The sequence below is a fragment of the Aethalodelphis obliquidens genome, unplaced genomic scaffold (genome assembly GCF_003676395.1).
Source record: "Aethalodelphis obliquidens isolate GAN/ISIS:26980383/991018 unplaced genomic scaffold, ASM367639v1 scaffold24, whole genome shotgun sequence".
NCBI lineage: Eukaryota > Metazoa > Chordata > Mammalia > Artiodactyla > Delphinidae > Aethalodelphis > Aethalodelphis obliquidens.
In genome coordinates this window covers 10249543-10268135 of record NW_020837968.1, presented here as the reverse complement: position 1 = coordinate 10268135, position 18593 = coordinate 10249543, and the positions used below count along the sequence as shown (strand labels likewise).

The following is an 18593-nucleotide window of genomic DNA, read 5'->3' as shown; positions in this document are numbered from 1 at the left end:
ACAATCAAGGTTTACTCGATAAAGGGATACTACGAGTAAGACCATCTTTTTATAAGAACGATGACAGTCTATGTGATTAGGGATTAAAACAGCTCTAAAACCTGCAACAGAAAACAATGGTGAGCAAATACACAAATTATATTTTTGATACTTCTTTAATTCATGGGATTAACTAAATAAAGAGCCTCTGCCTTGATTATAAACACCAGTAAACAAAATGTGTTTTAGTTTCTGCAGGCACCTTAAATTGCGGAACAAATCTTACACATCCACCACCAAGTCAGGTTAATTCAACACTTCCGTGGGCAGTGCTTCTGTTTAAGACAGGTGTCTTAATTAAACAAACTAATAATTTTGCAAGAAGTACAAAAGCATAATTATTTAATTGGCTAATTGTTCAACTATGTTGATTTGCATATTTGTTAGCTGCAACGTGAATAAATAGTTTGTATACGTGTACCCTACCGTTAAACTAATGACGTAACTCTTGGGAGTAGCATCTCCTAATGTGTGTTAATAGATGTCGCATAAGAAGGACTCTCTAGTTAAATAAGGTTGAAAAATGTGAGGTAAAAGAAAATGAGATAGTTTTGTTTCTGCAGGAGGTCTAGTATCCTGAAATGGGATGATGGCCGTCTTCACTATCAGGTACACTGGGCTCTGCTTTACGAACGACATATGGAATCCCCCATTTCTACCGGGGAAACATCTCAGGGGCATTAGCGTCCGAGAAGCACATTTGGGAAAATGCTATTTAGAGCTGTCTTAACAATAAGCAGGTCTCTCTCTCTCTTTTTTTTTTTTAATTTTTATTGGAGTATAGCTGCTTTACAACGTTGTGTTAGTTTCTACTGTGCAGTAAAGTGAATCAGCCATACGTATTCATATATCCCCTCTTTTTTTGGATTTCCTTCCCACTTAGGTCACCACAGAGCACTGAGTAAAGTTCTGTGCTATACAGTAGGTTCTCATTAGTTATCTATTTTATACATAGTATCAATAGTGTATATATGTCCATCCCAATTCCTCCCACCCTCCACCTTTCCCCCTTGCTATCCATATGTTTGTTCTCTACGTCTGTGTCTCTATTTCTGCTTTGTAAATAAGATCATCTATACCAGTTTTTTCAGATTCCACATATATGTGTTAATAGACGATATCTGTTTCTTTCTAAATTTTTTCTTGCTAGTCACACCATTCTGCAATCAGCACACAGGCAGGAAAATGAAGTAAAGGAGCATATGTTTTTGTTTTCTACATCTCTGTGTCTACCCCCCTTTCTCACACACACACACACACACACACACACACACACACAATACTCTGTATAGCTTCTTCTGGTAAACATGCAAACCTCTTTTTGTCCCCTTTTATTACAGGCATATTGACAGGCTTGCTACCCTTCAAAAACTATGCAGTAACCCTGGCTGCTTGCACTTTGGCTGGCTGTACCGAGAGCTCGCACGCACTGAACGTCTCTACTCCACAAGAAGGTAAAGTAATTTCAAAGGTCTTGACTTCCACATTTCAGTCATGAATAATAAAATAGGAGAAGAGCTAAATGCTGCAAGGCCATTTGCTACAAAACCCCAACCTAATTTGATGACAAAGTGCATTGCCAGGCCATAATTGCTCCATTTTTTGGGGGGGAGCGAAAATGAATCAAACTCCATACCCTTTAATGACATGCATCTTTAATAGCTGTAATGCAGATTAATGGGCTTTTTAATTGCTGTTACATTGTTCATGCAAGAGCCTTGTCATTAATATGAAGCATCTGAAAGATTAATGAAAGCTTCCTCATTTTACTATGGCTCAGAAGTAAATCTAGAGACAGTCTGACTAAAAAGAATTGATTGTATGGCACAGTATGAAATTGAGAATCCAACGGTTGATTTCCATGGTCTCTTTTAACTGCTAAACCCCAGCGTGAGCAACAATTATTTCAGTGTGATAGAACCTCCAAAGGCCGATCGAGGCATTATTAATCACGACCTGCTTCCTTCCGCCTCAAGTCGCACTTTTGTTGTACCTGGAACTTACAAACTGTTGGCATAAATGAATGTTTCAGAAAGCATACATTTAGGAAGGCAGCGGGAAAGAGAAAATATTTTAGCGCTCTAAAGCGAAAGCTTTGCTCGAACATCAGAATGCATCTCTTCAAGAAATAACAGCTCTCAAAACATTTAAAGCGTTGTTGCTTCGTATTTCTCCCTCCTGGAAGAGAGGGATTAACATATTTCTCTTACTGTCTAGTTGTAAAGTGATTCAGGAGACTTAAAACCTTGATCTTTAGGGAAAAAGAGTCTGCCAGTGTCTTTCTTTTTCACTATCCCTCCCCCCGCCCTTACCCACTTCCTCTTCTTCCCCCTTCCTTCTTTTAAATCCTTAAAGCAAGTACCACTCTTTACGCACAGAAAATGCGTAAAGAAAGACAATGGAGGCACTCCCCTGGCAGTTCAGTGGTTAACACTCCGCGCTCCCACTGCAGGGGGCACAGGTTCTATCCCTGATCAGGGAACTAAGATCCCGCATGCCACACCAGGTGGCCAAAAAAAAAAAAAAAAAAAGACAATGGGGCTCATCTGATGAAACCAGGACAGAAAACAAGAGTTTGTAAAATCCTTCTTCTGACAATTTGTTCTTCATGCCTTGCACCTGACCTCACCAGACCACCCTCACCTGGGCTACAGCATCGGTGACCCATCTTCCGTGTTTTCTCAATGTTCTCTCCATCTTTCTTATTGTGTCTTTGCTTCTGCTGAGGCACATATCATTATTCCCTTTTCCAGTTACTTCCACCAACTTCCATATGGCACAGATTGTCCTGTATCTCACTCTTTTCTCCCCTCTGTCCATGTCTTGCCTGGTACCCTCCAAACCTACTTCACAGCTCAACCCCAGAGGGATTCCTGCTCATTCAGTTCACCATTTTCTTTCCATTATTTCAGGATTTCCCAATTTCTAGTTTTTCCTTAAATTTATTACTAATTTACTGAACGATAGGTATGTTTAGGATCAATTTCTAAAAGTTTTTTTAGTTCCTGTGACTCCAGTTCATTGACCATTACAGAAAATGAACAGGCCCCCTTTACTAAAAAAAACCCTCACATACGTTGTAATTTTCATACGTAATTAATTCTGTATCTTCTGGCTATTTCTATGGTTACATATACGTCTTTTTATATCGATTATGAACCGCTCTCCCTAGCATTGCCTATCTTAGATCAAAAGCTCCTCAAGGGTAGGGATTCTGTCTAATCTGCTTTAAAAGGCACAGCCCAAGTAGGGATTATGGGTTAATAATACTTGCGATGAAGTAACAGAAGCATCAGTAAGCGAACCAGTGTAAATACTCCCCGTCCATCATTGAGGCAAATTCTCATAAATTCAGGACAGGTATTTAGTACTGTTCCTAAAGCAATTACTGACAAGCTGCCCATGAATCAGGAACATTTCCATGCATGGGATTTCTGGTTTATTCCATGATTTATTGGTTTGGGTGTGAAAAGTTTGAATTAGAAAAGTAAACTGAAATTAGACTCTATATAGCTTTTTAATTTTTCCCACAGCACCACAAGAGGTTCAGCCACCAGTAGCCAAATCCCTTCCCAATTCTTTGTTACTCTCCTGGAATCCACCCAAAAAGGCAAATGGTATTATAACTCAGTACTCCTTATATATGGATGGGATACTAATCTATTCAGGCAATGGAGAGAACTACACAGTCACAGGTAAGACTTCTATAGGTATCAGTAAATAGTTTAAGTCTATATTAAAGACTATATATTAGTATAAATTATATATACTTACAAATTAATATATATATTTCAGTATATATATTTTATATATATATATAATAGTTATCTGAGAATGCAGTTTCGAAAGTTGGGTTACTTAGTTTTGTCTCCTGTTAAATCATTAGAATTCCATGACTTTTGTGGTTACATTACACTTACAGTGAAGTCAAAGCTGGAAAAATGGAAAAGGGCTCACGCTGGCTCCCTTCCCCCTCCCCCAAGGCTGTCTTACTGCATGTTCTCTACCATTGTCCCACCACTCCTTACCTGAATCCTTCTACTAATATACCTTTGCCCAGATGCAGAGGGGGGTTTGGAAATGTATAATATCAACACAGACAGCTCAGCATATGACTCCTCTGCCTCTAACTGATCACAAGATTGAAGCTGGGACCCAGTGTGCTCCCCAGCCGTGCTCGCAGTACAGTGATGTCATTTCAATTCAGTTGATGTCATGTCAATCCAATTGAGGCGATGATGTCATTTCAAACAAATGCCACTGGCACATGAATTAACCACTTTAAAATCCTCATGAATGTGGAATAAGCTTAAGACTCAGAAGTGTGACTCAGTGTGGTTTGAATTTGAGACCATTTGGGAAGAAACATAGTATATCTGCCTAGATCATATTATAAAGTGTCATGACACTTAAGAAAAGTGAATTGTTGGAAACCTTGTGAAACACGAGGCCTGTATTATGTACGTTGTCTGGTGCCTGAATGGTGTTTACATTTGTATGGTAATAGTGGTTATATATTTTATGATATTTTAGATATTATATGTGACTAGTAGGTGAGACATCATTAATCAAATATTGATTGATGAAAAACTGAGGCCTTAGAGAGTTTAAATTCTTCATGAAAGGTCATAACAGGTTAGCGTCAGAGACAGGATTAATTGTTTAGGTATTCACTCCTTCACATTAATGCCAGGTACTAAGGTTGTAACAGAGAACCAGCCAGACACCACCTCCCCTCAGCCCCTTGATGCTCATGATTTCATGGCAACACATAAAGATGCAGGAATGAGGCATATTGGCACAGGGCTATGGCATTCATCTAATTGAGTTCTCTGAATTTATATTTTTTGTATCCTCTCTAGTCTGAGAGGCCTCAAAGCACAAGAACTATTACTTCTGTATTTCCTTCATCATGGTTGGATAGAATTCTGTAATACTTATTCAGTGAGGTAGGTGTTATCATTACCCCCATTTTACAAATGAGGAAATTGAGGCACAGAAAGGTTAAGCAACTTCCTTCAGGCCACACAGCCTGTGAGAGGTAGACTTTGATACCATCTCAAGTATTCTGACTAATGATGAGTATGCGGTCTTAAAACAAGTTATTTAACTTCTGAGACTTAGTTTCTGAAACAGTAAAATAGAATTAACTGCAATTTTCAGGATTTTGAAGGGAACTAGAACTAGAAAAACACCTAGCATGTTCTTAGTAAACTTAGTAGAGAGAACTAAACTAAAAAATAAATACTAAAAATAAAAATAGATTACCCCTTGGGCTTCCCTGGTGGCGCAGTGGTTGACAGTCCGCCTGCCGACACAGGGGACGCGGCTTCGTGCCCCGGTCCGGGAAGATCCCACATGCCGCAGAGCAGCTGGGCCCGTGAGCCATGGCCACTGAGCCTGCGCGTCTGGAGCCTGTGCTCCGCAACGGGAGAGGCCACAGCAGTGAGAGGCCCGCGTACCACCCCTCTCGCCCAAAAAAAAAGTGTGGACCTTGAAGATTTCCAAAATGTGCAGAATGCCCCATGAGGTGACACTCCAAAGCCAGAAAAAGAACAGGGTGGGGAGGAGAGGAGGCTAGAATTCACACTGATTTCTCATGCCACCTCAAAAATGAAACTAATTCTGTATTCCATTGACTCAAATCCTTAACAGACCCATGTGACTATAGTATCTGCATTGAAAGATCATGGCAAATGTTAGCATAGTATAAGAGATGCCCCAAATGTAATATAAAGAAAGTGCAGTATTTTTATAGAGTCCTTAACCATCTTCTCTAACTACAGTGATAATGGTTTCTTTGGTGGTGTTCATCCTTCAGGTAGATTTTTAAAGATTATTTCTCTGATAAGACTCATAACATTTTTTCCTGTGTCCTCCTTGGCATCTCAAAGGCAACTATACTTCTTGTTGCTTTTATCTCCAAATGGCAGAAGATATGAAGTACAGAAGGAATACAGTATTGGTCACTAAGGAGAGGAGCTAAGCCAAAAACGTTACGATGGGGTTCAAAGTGGTACATGATGATTCAAGTGTCATAGCCAGCATAGCTGAGGCCCAGAGATGCCAAGAAATCCTAGTCAGTAATTGGAAAAACTGATTCCAATCTGGGTCTCTCTGGCCTCAAAGTCCACACATTTCATCTCTACACATGCTACTTATTGAACACATTTTATTATTCCTCACAACAACTCTGAAAGGGATATGGAAGCTTGATTACAAACCCCAGAGCACCTACGTTAATCTTCTAGGGCTGCCATACCCCAATACCACAGACTGGATGGCTTAAACAACGGAAATTTATTTCTCATAGTTCTGGAGGCTAGAAGTCCAAGATCAAGGTGTTGGCAGGTTTGGTTTCTCTTGGGGCCTCTCTCCTTGACTTGCAGACAGCCGCTTTCTCCCTGCATCCTCACATGGTGTTTCTTATGTGTACACCCCTGCTGTCTCTTCCTCTTCCTTTAGGGGCATCAGAACCATTGGATTAGGGCCCTATCCCTGTAACCTCAGTTAACCTTCATCACCTCTTGAAAAGCCCTATCTCTGTAAATCAACTATACTCCAGTATAAAATAAAAATTGAATTAAAAAAAAAGCCCTATTTCCAAATGTAGTCGCATTGGGGGTTAAGGCTTCAACATGTAAATTTTGGAGAACACAATTCAGTTTGTAACAGCACCCAAAAGTGAGTGTTTTCTGAATGTCCACTTTTCTTGAGATTCTCCAATGGCATGCAGGTTAAATAAAATGGTCTTTTAGATCTCTTTCAACTCTTTCAAGATTTTGTATCTGTGATATACATTACATTTAGGTCATTTATGTCTTCAGAATTCACCTGGCCACTAGGAATCACAGAAAGAAGAATGGGAAGGGGAATCTGGCTGGTTGAAGTCAGCCCAGAGAAAACTGATGGAGAAAACTGCTCTAGCATTGGGTCTCACTTTAGCCTCTAAAGACACTTTAAATCCTGCCCCTTTTCATCATAAAATGTATCCACGATGCTATTGGTACTCGTTGCTTGTCTTTGTGCCAGGATATTTGTGGCATAATGTCCTTTCCATTCTGAGTAGCTTGTGGATAGAACTTCTATTCTATTCTATTCTATTCTATTCTATTCTATTCTATTCTATTCTGTTCTATTCTATTCTAGCTGATGCTGTCAGTAATAACAAGAGTTTAGGGTCAATGAAATGGATCTCTCCAGTGCTAAAATGTCAATTCATAGAGAGACTGAGAAATGAAAGATATAGTCTACTATTAGAGAAATAATTGATAGCATTTTTTAGTTATAAAAGTAACATATGCTTACTGAAGATAATTTAAAATATGCAGATATCTAATACCTGATAATCCCACCTTACAGATAGAAACTCTTAGTATTTGATGTAATTCCTTCCAGCACTTTATTCATTTTAACAAAATTGCGCTATAATGTATAATTTGGAATCCTTGCATATTCCCTTATTATGAATATATCTCACACCACAAGGATTTTTCTAAAAGTATCTTGAAATATTTTAATAATGTTATATTCCATCTTATGAATGTACATTAATGCATGTAACCACTTAAAAATTAAAAATTTCTAATTTATCTCATTTTAAATATTTTGTGATAAATATTACTGTACATAAATGTTTGTTTGCTATATCTCTAAATGGGGAATAGCTAAATCAAAGTAGCAAACATTTTCAGAATATTTGATATACATTTTTGCATTGTTTTCCAGAAAAGTTCATGAACAGTGAATGTTACATCCTTACATCTTTGACAGTTTTACAACCTGAAAATATTATTTTTATTTGCATGTTTAGCTACTAGTTCACTGCATACTTTTGTATGATGATTAGCGATTTATATTTGATTCAGCTGATCATAGTATGGTTGAGCAAAAGTTTAATAGGGGTAAGGATTCCGTTTGAAACTACTTTAAGAGCTGTGTTTCATACCGTTTTTCCTGGCTACAGTCACCTGCACTATTTACAGTCCTTTGTCTTCTACACCATCAAAAACTTCCTTAATGACTTGGCTTAATGTCCCCTCCTAAATATTCAAGGTGTCAACCTTTCCTTTCTCACTCCTACTCCATTTATTCATAGCTTCCTTTTAAGTTTCCACATAGAACAAACATTTTTCCGTTATGCGTAAAAAAATGGATCTTGCCTCCATGGTGGATACAGGTCAAAGTAAATGCATTTCAATTCAAAAGCCACTTAGCATCTAGGTGGCTGGAATGGTTTTCTTCTTCCTCTTAAATATGAAGCATTAAAAGTCAAAGGCAGTGCTGCACCTTGAGTTAGTACAAAATATATTTAAAAATGCATACAGTTCAAATTTTTGCCTTGCATAGGCCATAAGCTAGTAAAATGGTGGGTCAGTTATGACACTGAAAAATGAATCCAGTTAGAGAACCTCCCGAAGGCTGTTGATGTTCGCTATAATAAATAGCACACACTTGAAGTCAAACTTTTTCATTCTGTATTCAAAGGTAATGGATTTTTCGTAACCATAGTAACCTTGGGGTATTTCTGGATAAATACATGAGGTATATACATTCTAGTTTTATTTTTGAATATAAACTACCACATTATGTATTACTAATAATATGAAAAATAGGCTGTAGATTAGTATAATGACAGCTTAAACTAGTATGCATTTTTCTCCTGCAAAAAAATAAATATTTATCAAAAGTATAGGTTCAATTAATTTTCCCCCCAGTTTTGTGGTATTCTGGTGGTGTCATTTATCTTTTTTTGCAAGATCTCCATTAATCTCTTATTTCTGTCTCGTAACAGATTTTTAAGAATTTCAAGGTAAAAACAATTGTGCTTTAAAGCTTATGATTAAAAACATTATTGAAAGATTGAAGGACCTATATTGATATCACCAGCAGAGCTATTGTGGTGCCACTTAAGATGTGTGTATACCGTATGTTCATAAAGGGGGAGGAAAAAAGAAACCTTTTGTGAGTCTGTTCACAACATACTGAGATTGTTTCAAAGTTCAGGCTAGGTAGATTCCTGATTGATGATGACCATCCAAACTGTAGCCAACCAGATCATTCTCATTTTAAATGAGTACCCTACTAGAAACTGGCAATCTTTAAGAAGTTCGTGAGATAGTTCACAGAAGCTTACAAAGTTTTTGGAAGCAAGGATAGCAAGATGGTGGTAACCTGAAGAAGTATACTACGAGCATGACAAGGAGGTTTACGTGAGTTGTGTTGACCAGTGAAGAAAGAATAGGGATCCTCAGGACAACTCTTTTCTTACTATGTAAATGGTTCTTAGTTAACCCAACCTATACCTTTGCTGCTTACGAATACGAAAATTTCAAAGGGGGAAATGTCAAAAGGGATTCCCTAAAAATTATATCTGACACCAAACCTTAAAACATGAACATTTTCAAGTGTATTATCTCATAAATCTATAGTAGTCTTATGATTGAATAAGAGTGACTGATTTCTAGCGCCATTGGTGGCATCTTCCCATCACCATTAGGACCTGAGATTCTATCACTAAGACTGAGCCAGTAAGACAAGGATAATAGTGGTATAAGGAGTGTGTGTGTGTGTGTGTGAGTATGAGAGAGAGACAGACAGAAAGACAAAGGCAGAGGCAGAGAGAGACAGAGAGGAAAAGCAGATGAGTTTCTGGTAAAGTCACATAGACAGTAAGTATTTATATCTTTAACCACTAAAAGTGCTAAAAATTTTTTTTTTGGTCTTATTTGCCAAGGTCAGAAAGAACCATGTATAAACAGCAAAATAGAAATGTTCATCTTGAAACTTCCAAACACTTAAGTCTTACGATGAGACATTTATGATAGAAGAAGCTGTATTGCTTATGGCATAATAAAGGAAAGTGTTCAAAGGTTAGGTACTTCTAACCAAGCATTATAAGAAACCTTATCAACACTCTACAAATTTGAGCTAAATTATATTCATTCACACTGATGGCTTACAAAACATCTTTTCTTAGCAAAACAAAACTTCACTTTAACCTTGATATTTTCTTTAATTTTGCATTTTTGAATACCACAATGCAGTGATTCTAAATCACTCTTCTTACATGAAGTAATGTTACTGAGGGGAATACTGTTAACATGCTTGTGTTCTAACCCATAAGGCAGAGTATTAATAAGACAGAGCATGTGAGGGTTTTCAGGTAAGGCAGTGATCTCATCTATGAGTGATGGTACCTTCTTATTACAAACTAATTCATACTTTGTGCCCTTTTGATGTCACTGACATATAGCGTTAAATTATACAAAGTCTAAGAAACCTTGAGGATACAAGGAAAAAAGTCCAAATAATGGAAAGAAGTGAAAACCTTCAGAGGCCAAGTTACTAAGCTGCTAACTCTGTGATCAAAGATTCCAGAAGAGTTGCTTAAGGTTTAGCCACGGCCCTGATCCTTGGGTTAACAAACAATGGATGCTTTACTTTAAAAAGCCCTGTTCACTTACTAACAAAGGGTGAAGTGAAGTGAAATGACTTGTACAGAATGTTTAAATATCAGTTGTGGTTGTAAACAATACAACCAAAGTGTCATTTTTACTTTAAGATGCTTCTCCAGTGCACAAGTATGTGAAGAACTTAAATATGTTTAAATTTATATTTTAAGATCTGTACCCAGATATTACCTGTGATCTGTTAACCTAATTGATGAATATTATATACTCTTAAATGGTAGGAAAAGGCTGTCTATTTGAAGGGATTTCAGAGGAATAGTGGGAATCAGATCCAGTTAGAAAAGTAGTGGAGTTAAATCCTGAAAAAGGTGATGGAATGTCTTCTTTAAAAAAAACAAACATTATTTTATATTGGAGTATAGCCAATTAACAGTGTTGCGATAGTTTCAGGTGCACAGCAAAGGGACTCAGCCATGCATCTACATGTATCCGTTCTCCCCCAGACCCCACCTCCCATCCAGACTGCCACATAACATTGAGCAGAGTTCCCTGTGCTATACCGTAGGTCCTTGTTGGTTATCCTTTTTAAATATAGCAGTGTGTACATGTCAATCCCAAACTCCCTGAGTATCCCTTCCCTCTACTCTCCCCGCCCGGGAACTGTAAGTTCATTCTCTAAGTCTGTGAGTCCGTTTCTCTTTTGTAAAGACGTTCATTTGCATCATTTCTTTTTAGATTCCACATATAAGCGATATCATGTGATATTTCTCTTTCTCTGTCTGACTTACGAATGCTTACTTCCATGGAGAGCTTTACAAATAGAACCTGCCTGCTACTTTGAGCATTAAGAACTGCCATTATTTTAAATTTATTTCTTAAAGCTTCTTAATTGAATGATAAATTCACACCAAAAACATATCTTAAGTATACAGCTTGATGAATATTCTCAAACTGAACACATCTATGGAACCAGTGCCCAGATCAAGACACAGAACATTATTGGCACCCTAGAGGCCCCCCGTTTTTGCCCTCATGTCTTATCTCTTGACTCAGGTGACTGCTTTCCTGATCATTTAGCATAGATTTTTTGTTTTGTTTTGCTGTTTTGTATTTAATATGAACGGAATCAGACAGTGTGTTCTTTCTTCACTGGTTTCTTTTGGAGAATGGAGGAGGGAGAGTGAATCAGTGGAACAATCCTTTGTATTCCTGCACATATATCCTGAACCCTCTGACCTCCAAACTGTTGCTATGACAGTGTCAGCTGTTATAGTGCTACCTTCCAGAAAGCCATTGGAATATTTGTAAAATGAACCATCTACCTCCTTCTCCAAGTCCAGAACTGGGAACTAACTATAGAGAAGCTTCATCTATGAAGTTAGAACTTAGCACATGGAATCACTGGCCTGTGTTCACCAGCAGAAAACTTCTAAGTGTCCACTAATGGAATATTGTGTGGCCATACACCTCAGGATGCTGTAGAAGAATATTTAATAATGTGGAAATGTGTTAAAAACAAACACTTCAACAGCATGTAATATGTGAATCTATTTTAGTAAAATATATGTGTGTACACATGTGTATGTATACATGGATGTGAGTACATACGTATATGAATATGTATGTCTAGGGATATACACCAAAGTCTTAACAGTGCTTATCTCCCAGTAATGGGATTCTAGTGTTTTCTTTCTTTTTTTTGAAGGGGTCTTTTTATCTTTTAAATTTACTACGGTTTGGATATCATCTGAATTTTTGTAGTATTTTTCCCAATTTTAATATATATAATAAAATTGGTACAATGGATATTTCAGGAATCTGATTGAATTCACCTATCAGTACTTATCTGTTAGTTCTCTCTACTCTTTACTTTGATATTTAATCAGGTAGATCACCTTACTCATTTCGTTCTAGCCAGTATCCAGTGTGGTATTCTCCATACCTCTAGCATGATCTACCCCCATTAAAATGTTACCCATATATGATGATCTAGCTCAATTCCCACATCTTCCTTTGATCCACAGATTCTTATCATTTTCCTCCAAATTTGTCACTTGAATACATTCTGTCTTGCAATATTAACTTATTTTACAGTACGCGGGCCTCTCACTGTTGTGACCTCTCCCGTTGCGGAGCACAGGCTCCAGTATTAACTTATTTTAAAGGCGATAAATCTTGATTCCAAATAAGAGTGTAGGTGCATTGAGTACAGTTATCATGTTATTTATGTTCATGATCGCTAGAGTAGGTAGCCTAGGAATAAGAACCCAATTGGCCTCTAATAATCTCTTATTGGATTGAGTTGAAATGAATTGAATTAAATTGACGAACACTGAGAATCAGTAAATCAATACTTTAAAGTAAATGACAACAAACACCGATGCATAATTCAGAAGTAATTAATATGCTAAATGTGGTAAACAGTTTTAATGAGGTAGGCTGTTCCTGTAGCTTCCTAGAATTTTTCATTTAATTATCCAATATGTAGTGAATTCTGTTTTGGCTAAACTACTTGTGTAAATTTGCTAGGGCTGCTAGAACAGAGTATTGCGAGGTGGATTAAACAACAGAAATTGATTGTCTCACAGTTCTAGAGGCTAGAAGTCCCATATCAATGTGTTGGTGAGGGTTGGTCCCTTCTAGGGGCTGTAAGGGAGAATCTGTGTCATGCCTCTCCCCTAGCTTCTGGTGGTTTGCTGGCAATCTTTGGTGTTCTGTGACTTGTAGAAGCATCTCCCTGATCTCTGCCTTCCTCTTCACATGGCCGCCTCCTTGTGTGCTGCCTGTGTGGAAATTTCCCCTTTTTATAAGAACGCAAGTCATATTGGATTAGGGCCCACCCTGATGACTTCATCTTTTTTTTTTAACTTTTACGTTGGAGTATAGTTGATTAACAATGTTGTTAGTTTCAGGTGTACAACAAAGTGATTCAGTTATACAAATACATGTGTCTATTCTTTTTCAAATTCTTTTCCCAGTTAGGTTGTTACAGAATACTGAACCAAGTTCCCTGTGCTATACAGTAGGTCCTTGTTGGTTATCGATTTTATTTTTTTGAATTTTATTTTATTTTTTTATACAGCAGGTTCTTATTATCTATTTCATACATATTAGTGTATATATGTCAATCCCAATCTCCCAATTCATGGCACCGTCACCCCCCACACCCGCTTTCCCCCCTTGGTGTCCACACGTTTGTTCTCTATATCTGTGTCTCTATTTCTGCCTTGCAAACTGGTTCATCTGTACCATTTTTCTAGATTCCACATATATGCGTTAATATATGATATTTGTTTTTCTCTTTCTGACTTATTTCACTCTGTATGACAGTCTCTAGGTCCATCCACATTGCTACAAATGATCCAGTTTTGTTCCATTTTATGGCTGAGTAATATTCCATTGTATACATATACCACATCTTCTTTATCCATTCGTCTGTTGATGGGCATTTAGGCTGCTTCCATGACCTGGCTATTGTAAATAGTGCTGCAATGAACATTGGGGGTGCAAGTGTCTTTTTGAATTATGGTTTTCTCTGGGTATATGCCCAGTAGTGGGATGGCTTGGTCATATGGTAATTCTATTTTTAGTTTTTTAAGGAACCTCCATACTGTTCTCCACAGTGGCTGTATCAATTTACATTCCCACCAGCAGTGCAAGAGGGTTCCCTTTTCTCCACACCTTCTCCAGCATTTGTTGTTTGCACATTTTCTGATGATGCCCATTCTAACCAGTGTGAGGTAATACCTCATTGTAGTTTTGGTCTGCATTTCACTAATAAATAGTGATGTTGAGCAGCTTTTCATGGGACTATTGGCCATCTGTATGTCTTCTTTGGAGAGATGTCTATTTAGGTCTTCTGTCCATTTGTTGATTGGGTTGTTTGTTTTTGTGATATTGAGTTGCATAAGCTGTTTATATATTTTGGAGATTAATCCTTTGTCCATTGATTCGTTTGCAAATTATTCTCCCATTCTGAGGGTTCTTTTTTCGTCTTGTTTATAGTGTCCTTTGCTATGCAAAAGCTTTTAAGTTTCATTAGGTCCCATTTGTTTATTTTTGTTTTCATTTCCATTACTCTGGGAGGTGGGTCAAAAAAATCTTGCTGTGGTTTATGTCAAAGAGTGTTCTTCCTATGTTTTCCTCTAAGAGTTTTATAGTGTCTTTAATTCGTTTTGATTTTATTTAGGTCTTTAGTCTGTTTTGAGTTTATTTTTGTGTATGGTGTTAGGGAGTGTTCTAATTTCATTCTTTTACATGTAGCTGTCCAGTTTTCCCAGCACCACTTATTGAGGAGGCTGTCTTTTCTCCATCGTATATCCTTGCCTCCTTTGTCATAGATTAGTTGACCATACGTGCATGGGTTTATCTCTGGGCTTTCTATCCTGTTCCATTGATCTATATTTATGTTTTTGTGCCGGTACCCTACTATCTTGATTACTGCAACTTTGTAGTATAGTTGGAAGTCAGGGAGTCTGATTCCTCCAGCTCCATTTTTTTTTCCCCCTCAATATTGCTTTGGCTATTTGGGGTCTTTTGTGTCTCCATACAAATTTTAAGAATTTTTTTATCTAGTTCTGTAAAAAATGCCATTGGTAATTTGATAGGGATTGTATTGAATCTGTAGATTGCTTTGGGTAGTAGAGTCATTTTCACAATATTCGTTCTTCTAATCCAAGAACATGGTATATCTCTCCATCTGTTTGTGTCATCTTTGATTTCTTTCATCAGTGTCTTATACTTTTCTGAGTACAGGTCTTTTACCTCCTTAGGTAGGTTTATTCCTAGATATTTTATTCTTTATGTTGCAATGGTGAATGGGATTGTTTCCTTAATTTCTCTTTCTGATTTTTCATTGTTAGTGTATAGGAGTGCCAGAGATTTCTGTGTACTAATTTTGTATCCTGCAACTTTACCAGATTCACTGATTAGCTCTAGTAGTTTTCTGGTGGCATCTTTAGGACCCTCTATGTATAGTATCATGTCATCTGCAAAGACTGACAGTTTTACTTCTTCTTTTCCAATTTGTATTCCTTTTATTTCTTTTTTCTTCTCTGTTTGCCATGGCTAGGACTTCCAAAACTATGTTGAATAATAGTGGTGGGAGTAGACATCCTTGTCTTTTTCCGGATCTTAGAGGAAATGCTTTCAGTTTTTCCCCATTGAGAACGATGTTGGCTGTGGGTTTGTCATATATGGCCTTTATTATGTTGAGGTACGTTCTCTCTATGCCCACTTTCTGGAGAGTTTTTATCATAAATGGGTGGTGAATTTTGTCAAAAGCTTTTTATGCATCTATTGAGATCATCACATGGTTTTTCTTCTTCAGTTTGTTAATATGGTTTATCACATTGATTGATTTGCATATATTGAAGAATCCTTGCATCCCTGGGATAAATCCCACTTGATCGTGGTGTATGATCCTTTTAATGTGTTGTTGGAATCTCTTTGCTAGTATTTTATTGAGGATTTTTGCATCTATATTCATCAGTGATATTGGTCTGTAATTTTCTTTTTTTTGTAGTATCTTTGTCTGGTTTTGGTGTCAGGGTGATGGTGGCCTTGGAGAATGAATTTGGGAGTGTTCCTTCCTCTGCAATTTTTGGAAGAGTTTGAGAAGAATGGGTGTTAGCTCTTGTCAAATGTTTGATAGAATTCACCTGTGAAGCCATCTTGTCCTGGACTTTTGTTTGTTGGAAGATTTTTAACCACAGTTTCATTTTCATTACTTGTGATTGGTCTGTTCATATTTTCTCTTTCTTCCTGGTTCAGTCTTGGAAGGTTATACCTTTCTAAGAATTTGTCCATTTCTTCCAGGTTTTCCATTTTATTGGCATAGAGTTGCTTGTAGCAGTCTCTTAGGATGCTTTGTATTTCTGCAGTGTTCCTTGTAACTTCTCCTTTTTCATTTCTAATTTTATTGATTTGAGTCCTCTCCCTCTTTTTCTTGGTGAATCTGGCTAAAGGTTTATTAATCTTGTTTATCTTCTCAAAAAACCAGCTTTTAGTTTTATTCATCTTTGCTATTGTTTTCTCTGTTTCTATTTCATTTATTTCTGCTCTGATCTTTATTATGTCTTCCCTTCTACTAACTTTGGGTTTTGTTTGTTCTTCGTTCTCTAGTTCCTTTAGGTATAAGCTTAGATTGTTTATTTGAGATTTTTCTTGTTTCTCGAGGTAGGATTGTATTGCTACAAATTTCCCTCTTAGAACTGCTTTTGCTGCACCCCATTTGTTTTGGATCATCGTGTCTTTGTTGTCATTTGTCTCTAGGTATTTTTTTATCTCCTGTTTGATTTCTTCAGTGACATATTGGTTATTTAGTAATGTATTGTTTAGCATCCATGTGTTTGTGATTTTTACTTTTTTTCCCTGTAATTTATTTCTAATCTCATAGAATTGTGGTCAGAAAAGATGCTTGATATGATTTCAATTTTCTTAAATTTACCAAGGCTTGATTTGTGACCCAAGATGTGATCTATCCTAGAGAATGTTCTGTGTGCACTTGAGAAGAGAGTGTGATCTGCTGTTTTCAGACGGAATGTCCTATGAATATCAACTAAATCCATCTGGTCTATTGTGTCATTTAAAGCTTGTGTTTCCTTATTACTTTTCTGTCTGGATGAGCTGTCCATTGGTGTAAGTGAGGTGCTAAAGACCCCCACTATTACTGTGTTGCTGTCTGTTTCCTCTTTTATAGCTGGTAACAGTTGCCTTATGTATTGAGGTGCTCCTGTGTTGGGTGCATATATATTTATAATTGTTATATCTTCTTCTTGGATTGATCCCTTGATCATTATGTAGTGTCCTTCCTTGTCTCTTGTAACATTCTTTATTTTAAAGTCTATTTTATCTGGTATGAGTATTGCTACCCCTGCTTTCTTTTGATTTCCATTTGCATGGAATATCTTTTTCCATCCCCTCACTTTCAGTCTGTATGTGTCCCTACGTCTGAAGTGGGTCTCTTGTAGACTGCATATAGATGGGTTTTGTTTTTGTATCCATTGAGCAAGCCTGTGTCTTTTGGCTAGAGCATTTAATCCTTTCATATTTAATGTAATTATCATTATGTATGTTCCTATTACCATTTTCTTAATTGTTTTGGGTTTGTTTTTGTAGGTCCTTTTCTTCTCTTGTGTTTCCCACTCAGAGAAGTTCCTTTAGCATTTGTTGTAGAGCTGGTTTGGTGGTGCTGAATTGTCTTAGCTTTTGCTTGTCTGTAAAGCTTTTGATTTCTCCATCGAATCTGAATGAGATCCTTGCCGAGTAGAGTAATCTTGGTTGTAGGTTCTTCCCTTTCATCACTTTAAATATATTGTGCCACTCTTTTCTGGCTTGTAAAGTTTCTGCTGAGAAATCAGCTGTTAACCTTATGGGAGTTCCCTTTTATGTTATTTTTTTGTTTTTCCCTTGTTGCTTTTAATAATTTTTCTTTGTCTTTAATTTTTGTCAATTTGTTTACTATGTGTCTCAGCATGTTTCTCCTTGGGTTTATCATGCCTGGGACTCTCTGTGCTTCCTCGACTTGGGTGGCTATTTCCTTTCCCATGTTAGGGAAGTTTTCGACTATAATCTCTTCACATATTTTCTTGGGTTCTTTCTCTCTCTCTTCTCCTTCTGGGACTCGTATAATGTGAACGTTGGTGTGTTTAATGTTGTCCCAGAGGTCTCTTAGGCTGTCTTCATTTCTTTTCATTCTTTTTTCTTTATTCTGTTCCATGGCAATGAATTCCACCATTCTGTCTTCCAGGTCACTTATCTTTCCTTCTGCCTCAGTTACTCTGCTTTGGATTCCTTCTAGTGTATTTTTCATTTCAGTTATTGTATTGTTCATCTATGTTTATGTGTTCTTTAATTCTTCTAGGTCTTTGTTAAACGTGTCTTTCATCTTCTCAATCTTTGCCTCCATTCTTTTTCCAAGGTCCTGGATCATCTTCACTATCATTATTCTGAATTCTTTTTCTAGAAGGTTGCCTGTCTACTTCATTTAGTTGCTTTTCTGGGATTTTATCTTGTTCCTTCATCTGCTACATAGTCCTCTGTCATTTCATTTTGTCTTTCTTTCTGTGAATGTGGTTTTCTTTCCACAGGCTGCAGGACTGTAGTTCTGCATTCTTCTGCTGTCTGCCCTCTGGTGGATGA

At 37.2% G+C, this 18593-nt stretch overlaps 1 protein-coding gene across 1 annotated transcript in view; it reads left to right on the top strand.

Moving 5' to 3' along the window:
* USH2A (usherin) overlaps nt 1–18593 on the top strand; it is a 774017-nt gene that overhangs the window by 334292 nt on the left and 421132 nt on the right. The window contains exons 30-31 of the mRNA XM_027122185.1: nt 1380–1493; nt 3573–3734. Coding sequence (XP_026977986.1) covers nt 1380–1493; nt 3573–3734 — 276 coding nt within the window. The remainder of the gene's footprint in view (nt 1–1379; nt 1494–3572; nt 3735–18593) is intronic.